The sequence below is a fragment of the Gekko japonicus genome, unplaced genomic scaffold (genome assembly GCF_001447785.1).
Source record: "Gekko japonicus isolate JY-2015 unplaced genomic scaffold, Gekko_japonicus_V1.1 scaffold4778, whole genome shotgun sequence".
Taxonomy (NCBI): Eukaryota; Metazoa; Chordata; class Lepidosauria; order Squamata; family Gekkonidae; genus Gekko; species Gekko japonicus.
Genome location: NW_015172695.1, coordinates 40,117 through 48,805, shown reverse-complemented (window position 1 = coordinate 48,805; position 8,689 = coordinate 40,117). Strand labels below are relative to the sequence as shown.

General features: G+C 49.5%; 1 protein-coding gene across 1 annotated transcript in view; it reads left to right on the top strand.

Moving 5' to 3' along the window:
- Positions 1–8,689, top strand: part of LOC107119320 (golgin subfamily B member 1-like) — a 60,327-nt gene that overhangs the window by 18,299 nt on the left and 33,339 nt on the right. The window contains 2 exon segments of the mRNA XM_015421789.1: positions 6,628–6,718; positions 8,122–8,198. Coding sequence (XP_015277275.1) covers positions 6,628–6,718; positions 8,122–8,198 — 168 coding nt within the window.

Sequence of the window (8,689 nt, the reverse complement as noted above, 5' to 3'; positions counted from 1 at the left end):
GGGGCAGTCATTGAAAGAGCTCTCTCAGCTGCACCTACCTCACAGGGGGTGTCTGTTGTGGGGAGGGGAAGGGAAAGGAGTTTGTAAGCCGCTCTGAGACACCTTTGGGTAGTGAAGGGCAGGGTGTAAATCCAATCTCCTCCTCCTCCTCCTCCTCCTTCTGTCCTCTAGCCTGCTGAGCCCCCTGAAAGTTCATTTCTGTGGGTCAGCAGACCCTCAGGAATAGCACGTGGGGGCCTGCAATTGAAGGGGGGGGGTGAATGGGCAGCAATTTCCATTCCTTTTTTGCCACATTTAAGTGCTCTTAAGGCTTTGGAACTGTGTGGTTGGATACAGGTCATTTTTTTAAAATGAAGGTAGAAGAGAGGATCCACCAGAGGCCGTTGCCTGCTGTGAGCAGAGAGACACGCCACCGCCAGTGTTCCCTCTAAGCTGTGGAGTCTTGTGAGCAAAAATTCTACTTTGTGAGCTACTGGCATTAAAGTTGTGAGCGAGCCATTTGGCTCCTGCATAAGTTAGTTTGTTCTGGAGCCCTCCTTCCTGAGTTAGGACAGAAATGTGTGAGCCGGAGGCTAAAAAACTGTGAGCTAGCTCGCAGTAACTCAGCTTAGAGGAAACACTGGCCACCGCCCCACATCCCTCTCTGCCACTCTGCTGTTTTCCGTGGCACTGTGAGCTGCTTAACGGTTTGGGGAGAGCATTGCCTGACAAGCCAGTGCTGCAGTTTGGTGGGCCAGTGAGCACTCCTCTACCTGTAGGTGCCGGGCGTTTGCAGTTTCATTGCTCGGCATGCTCTGTTCTTTTTTTCCCAAGTGGATCGCCGTGCCAAGTAAATTTGGACTTGGCGGGTCGTCATACCGAAAGGTTGGGAACCATTGCTCCATAGTATGTGGGGCCTGAACTGTTTTTCCTTGGCTGGAAGAGCCAAGAGGCATGGAGTCTGCCCTTTTGGAATTGCAGAAAGCAGCTGCACGGTGGACTTACTGGCAGGCTTGAGTAAAAAAAAAATTAAAAACCCAAAACACAATCCACGTAATGCCATTTATTTATTGCCGTTGTTGCAGCAGATTTATGACTAGCCCCCTTGGGTTTTTAAGGCAAGACAAGGACAGAGGTGGTTTGCCATGGCCTGCCCCTGTGTAGCAACCCTGGGCTTCCTTTAGTGGTCTCCTGCCCAAATACTGCCTGGGAAGGTCGGGAGAGCCCCCCCAGTCTCCTGGCCTTCCACACACTATACAAAACTGAACTGTCCAAGAGGGCTTTTCTGTGCAGGAAATAAGGCACCACCATACAAAATGGTTCAGACTTACTTGGATAAATGATTGGGACTTGTGGTAAGAACATAAGAGAAGCCAATGTTGGATCAGGCCAATGGCCCATCCAGTCCAACACTCTGTCACACAGTGGCCAAAAATACCAGGTGCCATCAGGAGGTCCAGCAGTGGGGCCAGGACACTAGGAGCCCTCCCACTGTTGACCCCCCACTCCCGAAACACCAAGGATACAGAGCATCACTTGCCCCAGAATGAGAGTTCCTATCTATTCCTTGTGGCTAATAGCCATGGATGGACCTCTGCTCCATATGCCTATCTAATTCCCTTTTGAAGCCGTCCGTGCTTGTGTACTGCTGTGTATAGTGTGTTGTAAGTTGGAGAGCCAGTTTGGCGTAGTGGTTAAGTGTGCGGACTCTAATCCGGGAGAACCGGGTTTGATTCCCCCACTCCTCCTCCACTCGCAGCTGCTGGATGACCTTGGGCAAGGCATAGTTTTGACAAGAGTTGTGAAAAAGAGCAGTTTCTGTCAGAGCTCTCTCAGTGTCAGGTTCAATACAGCAGTTGCAGTCCACAACGATTCATAAGAATAGATTGCTTTATTACAAGTCACTATTGATACACTTCCATGGTCAGATTGGGAATGGCTCCAGCAGCAGTTCTCACAGTCTTATCAATTACAAAGGCAGCACAGCATTCCAAAGCCAAAACAAACGGCAAAGCGGCACTGGGAGGGTATGAACAGAGAAATCCAGGCTAGTCCGCCCCCCCATCATACAGCAGGCAGGTTATTGACACTCAGCCGCGCCTACCTCGCAGGGTGTCTGTTGTGGGGAGGGGAAGGGAAAGGAGTTTGTAAGCTGCTCTGAGACACCTTTGGGTACTGAAGGGCCATGAGGTATAAATCCAATCTCTTCTTCTCTCTTATTATTATTATGTCATTTCTGTACCACTAAATGTTTCATGTTACTACTTGCGGTATGCTTCTGCTTCTTTCTGACCCTTCCAGACTTCTAAAACCCTAATGCATTGATTACGGAACGCCCCATTTTGTTGACTGCACTGACTCATTGTGTGTAACCCTCCTTAGTTCCCTGTGAGGAAGGCGGACGATAAATAGCGTAAGCAGTAATAAATAATACTAACCAGGCCCCGCCCTGCTCGGCTTCCGAAATTGGGCTATCCAGGGCTATCCAGGCCAGGGCAAATTAGGACCAACTAGGTGACACACACAGAACCGTGTGCAAGATTTGGGCTTCTTCTTTGGGCTGCGAGCTACTAAACAAATAAGTAAAAAAAAAGAGGAAGGGAAGGATGCTGGGACGTGACGTGAAGTCCTGACATAGTCTGCAGTTAAGTGCAAATCTGATGCTGGAATCTGGTGACACTCAGCTTTTTTCAACAGGCCCTAAAACGGCCAAACCCCACCCAAAAACCAGGTAGCAAATGTCCCTTCTGTCTCTCTGTCCAGTGAAATACTTGAGTTGAAGTCTCGGATCCCCCCTGTCTTTGAGACGGAGGAACAGCCGGGTCGCTTCAGAACCTCGGAGTGTCTCATGCTGTGGCACTGGGGAAGTTTTCCTTGACTGCTTCTCCCTCCTTCTGAACGCCTCCTCTCTCACAAAGCAAATGGATCAGAATAGTTTTACTCCAGGATGGCGTCCTGGTGTCGCTGCCACCTAATGCATTGATTACGGAACGCCCCATTTTGTTGACTGCACTGACTCACTGTTTGTAACCCTCCTTAGTTCCCTGTGAGGAAGGCGGACGATAAATAACGTAAGCCGTAATAAATGATACTGACCAGGCCCCGCCCTGCTTGGCTTCCGAAATCGGGCTCTCCAGGCCAGGGCAATACTTTTCATTAGGACCAACCAGGTGACACGCACAAAACCGTGTGCAAGATTTTTGGTTTCCCAGGACTCTTCTTTGGGCTACGAGCTACTAAACAAATAAGTAAAAAAAACAGAGGAAGGGAAGGGTGCTGGGATGTGATGTGAAGTCCTGACACAGTCTGCGGTGTGCTTAGGTGCAAGTCTGAGGCTGGGATCTGGTGACACTCGGCTTTTTTCAGTGAACAACAGGCCCTAAAATGGCCAAGCCCCACCGAAAGACCAGGTAGCAAATGTCCCTTCTGTCTCTCTGCCCAGTGAAATACTTGAGTTGACGTCTCGGATCCCTCGTCTTTGAGACGGAGGAACAGCCGGGTCGCTTCAGAACCTCAGAGTGTCTCATGCTGTGGCACTGGGGAACTTTTCTTTGACTGCTTCTCCCTCCTTCTGAAGTATAGACGGCCTGATGACTCTTCAGCGGGACCACGTCTCAGTGGCCGAGCCTTTGCATTGCGTGCAGAAGGTCCCAGGCTCAGTTCCCGGCAGCATCTCCAGTTCAAAAAACCAGGCTGTCGGTGATTGGAAAGGCCTCCTGAGAACCTGGAGAGCGGCTGCCGGCTGACCTTGAGAGATGCAGGCTCTGGTTCGGGGCGAGGCAGCCCACTGTGTTAGTCATGCGGTCTCTGCGGCACCACACTTTTCTGCCACGCCTGGCTGCGTATTCATCTTCTGGTCTGAGACTCAATCCTTAAAGTTCAAGTCAAACGAAAAAATCTTCTTCTCTGAGACTCAATCCATAAAGTCAAACAGATCTGTCCTAGTTAACCCTAAGTCTGCAAACAGAGTTCAGGACTCGTGACCAATGTTCCCTCTAAGCCGTGGAGTCTCAAGAGCAAAAATTCTACTTTGTGAGCTACTGGCATTACAAGTTGTGAGCGAGCAATTTAACTACTGCGTAAATTAGTTTGCTCTGGAGCAATGTTCCCTCTAAGCTGTGCAGTCTTGTGAGCAAAAATTCTACTTAGTGAGCGACAGGCATTAAAGCTGTGAGCGAACGATTTGGCTGCTGAATCAATTAGTTTGGTCTGTAGCCATACTTCCTGAGCGAAGACAAGAATGTATGAGCCAGAGGCTAAAAAACTGTGAGCCAGCTCACACTGACTCAGCTTAGAGGGAACACTGCTCTGGAGCCCTCCTTCCTGAGCTAAGATAAAAATGTCTGAGCCAGAGGCTAAAAAACTGTGAGCTAGCTCACACTAACTCAGCTTAGAGGGAACACTGCTCGTGATGGAGAGACAGTCTCAAAGGATTCTGGGAGTAGTGTCAAGCTTGCTGGTCCCTGATTCTGGCAACAGGGCCTTGTTGTGGCCGTCAGGGACAAATCCAGCTCCCGTGTGTTACGCAGCTCGTGGAGTGGAAAGTGTTTTCTTCTGGCTGCTCTTTCCAAACCTGATGGGAAAAGCAAGAGCCCGTTTCCTGTGGCTGGTAGAGTTTTCCATCTTGGTATATGCAGCCAGGGAATGGTGATCCTTTGTGGCCACTGGTGAGTTGTGGTAGTCTGGAAAAAGGCAGAATGTAGCTGTTGAGGACTGGTGTAAGATCGGAAGCTTTAGCAGTTGACACGTGAGTGGTGTTTGTGAACTGGAAGAAACAACCATGTTGTGATAGTCTGGAAAAAGTAAGAATGTAGCTGTTGAGGACTGGTGTAAGATCGGAAGCTTTAGCAGTTGACACGTGAGTGGTGCTTGTGAACTGGAAGAAACGACCATTTTATTTTATTAAATTAGATTCACTGGACCACCCTTCCCTACAAGTAGGGCTCAGGGTGGCTTACAGCAGAGCACTATACCAGAAAAATTAATTTAAAAACAAGATTAAAGGTAAAGGTTCCCCTTGCTCGAAAGCCAGTCGAATCCGACTCTAGGGTTGTGGTGCTCATCTCCGTTTCCAAGCCGAAGAGCCAGCGCTGTCCGAAGACGTTTCCGTGGTCATGTGGCCGGCATAACGAAACACCAAGGCGCACAGAACGCTGTTACCTTCCCACCGAAGTGGTACCTATTTATCTACTTGCAGTTTCTTGCTTTCGAACTGCTAGGTTGGCAGGAGATTGAAACCACCCAAATGAAGAACAGTAGATAAGAAGAACGAGTACATATACAATACAGCTCTCCCTTGCAAGACCTCCAGAAAGGTGATAACCCTTGCAGGCCATGGATGTCTTCTGGCAGCGAGATGCCTGGGATCCATTAGAAGCTTAGCAGCCTATCTGAGCCTTCCTGAGGAAGATCCAGTTTCAAAACGTTGTTGGAGACGACGTTGATGATGTATTTTTACACGAGGATTCTCTTATGATTTGAAGGAATTTGTTTATTGTGTCGCAGTGCTTGTTGACCATAATATACAGAAAGGCGTCTTGTTGACTGCTTGATCTGTGGGTCAGACTCTCGCAACTGTTTTCTTTACGTTTGTTCTCTGTCTTCTGGCAGAGACATTCAGGCTGCCCTGTGGTTGTGTGCCGGGTTCCCTCTAAGCTGAGCGAGTGTGAGCTGGCTCACAGTTCTTTAGCCTCCGGCTCACACCGTTTTGTCTTAGCTCAGGAAGGGATGGCTCCAGAGCAAACTAATTGATGCAGTCGCCAGGTTGCTCGCTCACAGCTTTAATGCCAGTAGCTCACCAAAGTAGGATTTTTGCTCACAAGGCTCCACAGCTTAGAACAGTGATGGCGAACCTTTTAGAGACCGAGTGCCCAAACTGCGACCCAAAACCCACTTATTTATCGCAAAGTGCCAACACGGCAATTTAACCTGAATACTGAGGTTTTACTTTAGAAAAAACAACTCATACATTGACTTAAGATGATCCAAACAAAGTAAGGAACGCAATCCCAAATGCTTTCATTTACTTAAAATTATTTGGCAGAGAATTCGACGCTTTAATGATGGTCTGGGCCAGGCTGGGGCGACGGCACGCGTGCCCACAGAGAGGGCTCTGAGTGCCACCTCTCTGGCACCCGTGCCATAGGTTCGCCACCACTGGCTTAGAGGGAGCATTGTATCTTCTCTAACACTGAGATAGTTTCGGAAGCCAGCTGTGTCAGTCTGGGGTAGAACAGCAACTTCAAGCGAAGAAGGGAGCGTTGACTCTTGAAAGCTTATACCCTGGAAATCTTACAGGTCTCTGAAGTGCTACCGGACTCAAATCTAGCTTTCTTCTCTAACACTGAGATAGTTTCGGAAGCCAGCTGTGTCAGTCTGGGGTAGAACAGCAACTTCAAGCGAAGAAGGGAGCGTTGACTCTTGAAAGCTTATACCCTGGAAATCTTACAGGTCTCTGAAGTGCTACCGGACTCAAATCTAGATGCTCTCCAACATTATGAGGCCTAGAAACTTGCTGTAGAAGGCACCCACCCACCCCAAAATCTGAGATGAAACATTCTCCACGTGAAACTAGATTGCTAGTACATAAACGGTATTGCCTGTCATGTTGTTAAAGTTCTTCTCCATCTCCTTCCTCTTTTCTCGAAGGTTGGCTGTGCCAGTGCAGGCGCTGAAGTATCCGCTCAGCTGATTTCGGGGGTCTCATCCGGCTTTGGTGATGGCTGTTCGGGGCCTGGGGGTAAGATGCTCTTTGCAGTTGAGCCAAGAAGGTAGGCTAGACTTGGGAGGGAGGCGGGGCTCTGAAGACAGACTGGGGGGCTCTGGTGGACAGATGTTGTTGTGGGCATCTTCCTGGGTGGAGAGGACTTAAAAATGGAATATTGGTGGTTGGGCAGAGAATAACGGGGCCAAACAGTGTGATTTCTCCTCCCTTTGTTTCTCCCTCTTTCTGTGCCTCCCTGCATTAGAGGAGAGGGGCTTTGGTACCCGGCGAAGGCCACGTGAGAGATACAGAGACACTTGTCAACCTGCGTTATTTCCTGGCTAAGCCTGTACTGCGGGAAGGATCTTTTAAAATCTTAGTCAGGGAATAACACTTCCAGGAGAAGGAAGAACTTGGACACTCGGTGATATAATTTCGTGGGGTTCCATTGGTACATAAGCCTTAAGAAGAATTTTCCTTCCTGTTATCGCTTTAAGAATTTCCAGGACGTACCCCAGCACAGAAAAATACTGAGAGCATGTAGCTTAGCCCAACCTAGAGTCACCCTGCCCAGGCCCCTAGCTATGGTGGGGTTTTGGGGGGCTCAATCCCCTTTCTTAAAGGCACAGTCCCACAAGAATTTCTCATGTAAATACTTTTTTCAATCACTTTAAAACGTTTTTTAAAAAAGGCGTGCACTCCTTTAAGCGGGGGGGGGGTGTAGTTGACTAATTTCCACCACTGAGCAAGGGGGTTGGAGTAGGTGACCTCTAGGATCCCTTCTAACTATGTGTTTGTTATCGGGATTGTTGGTAGAAGTGATTAACTTGCAGCAGCTGAGAACCGTCATCTAAAGTGGTTGATGGCTTGCAGTTTAGAGACCTGCCCTGGTTAATGGCTTTCTATTGGCTAGATGGCTTTTCTTTCTTCACCCAGAGGACTTCAACCCCACCAGAAAAAAAAATTGCCCTGTTAACATCCTCACCAATTCTCCAAAAAGGGTATTGAGGCATATCTGAAGATGGCCAAAGATGACTTTTGTGGGAAAAGGCCTCACCCTCCAGCAAGATGGATACCTGAGAGAGAGGAAATGAGCAAGAAGGGGGGATGAGCAGAAGTCCCCCACCCCACCTCAGTTGCTTGCGGAGTGTTGCTCGTTTTCTTTGTTCTCGAGCCCTGCGCTACACCTGCTCTGCTTCCAAAGGTTACATGAGCCTCAGGAGAAGCTTTCCAGACCGCAAGAGAAATGGGGAAAGACCCTTTCTGTCCACAGTTCAATGGACCCAACCCTTTTGGAGTGAAGAAAGCACCTGAGCAACCGAATGACTGTGGGGAAAAGGGTTATGCAGGGCTGGGTGTTAATCCAGAAGCAGGGTGGGCAAGTAATTTGATCTCAGCCCTCGCCTGATGTCTCGACTCTTCTCTGTTTTTTTGGCTAGACTCTCTGGACGGGGTTGGAAGCATCGAAGTGGCGGAAAGCCTGGACTCACCCGCTGTGCCCGCCATCCTGACCGAGGTGAGCTCCTCCTTCCCTGTGTGGCTTTTCCTTCCCTCCACGTTTTCAAGCGTGTGTGTAGATTGTCTCTTTAGACTTCACGGCAGCCCTGCAGAGTAGATCACTGCCGTCCCCAGAATGGGGGAGGCGGGCAAGAGGCGGGCGTGGTGTTGGAATCTCAGAGAAGATGCTTTCAGCACTGTGTTTCATACCAGCGTGTCCCACAGTGCCTGGCTTGGAGGGGGCCAGGTTCGGGCCCAGGAGTGTCTTAAAGGCCAGCTAGATTTCTGAGGAATAAACTTTTGAGAGCCAAAGACTCCCTTTGTCAGATACTCCCCCCTCCCTGGCAGTCTTGAAGCAGCAGCTGGACAGACTCCTGCCAGGGATGCTCTAGGCCGGGGGTGGCCAAACTGCAGCTCAGGAGCCACATGCAGCTCTTTCACACATATTGTGCGGCTCCTGGCAGGGCAGCTGGGGAAGCAAAGGGGAGGCATGCTTTTTCTCCCTCCCTC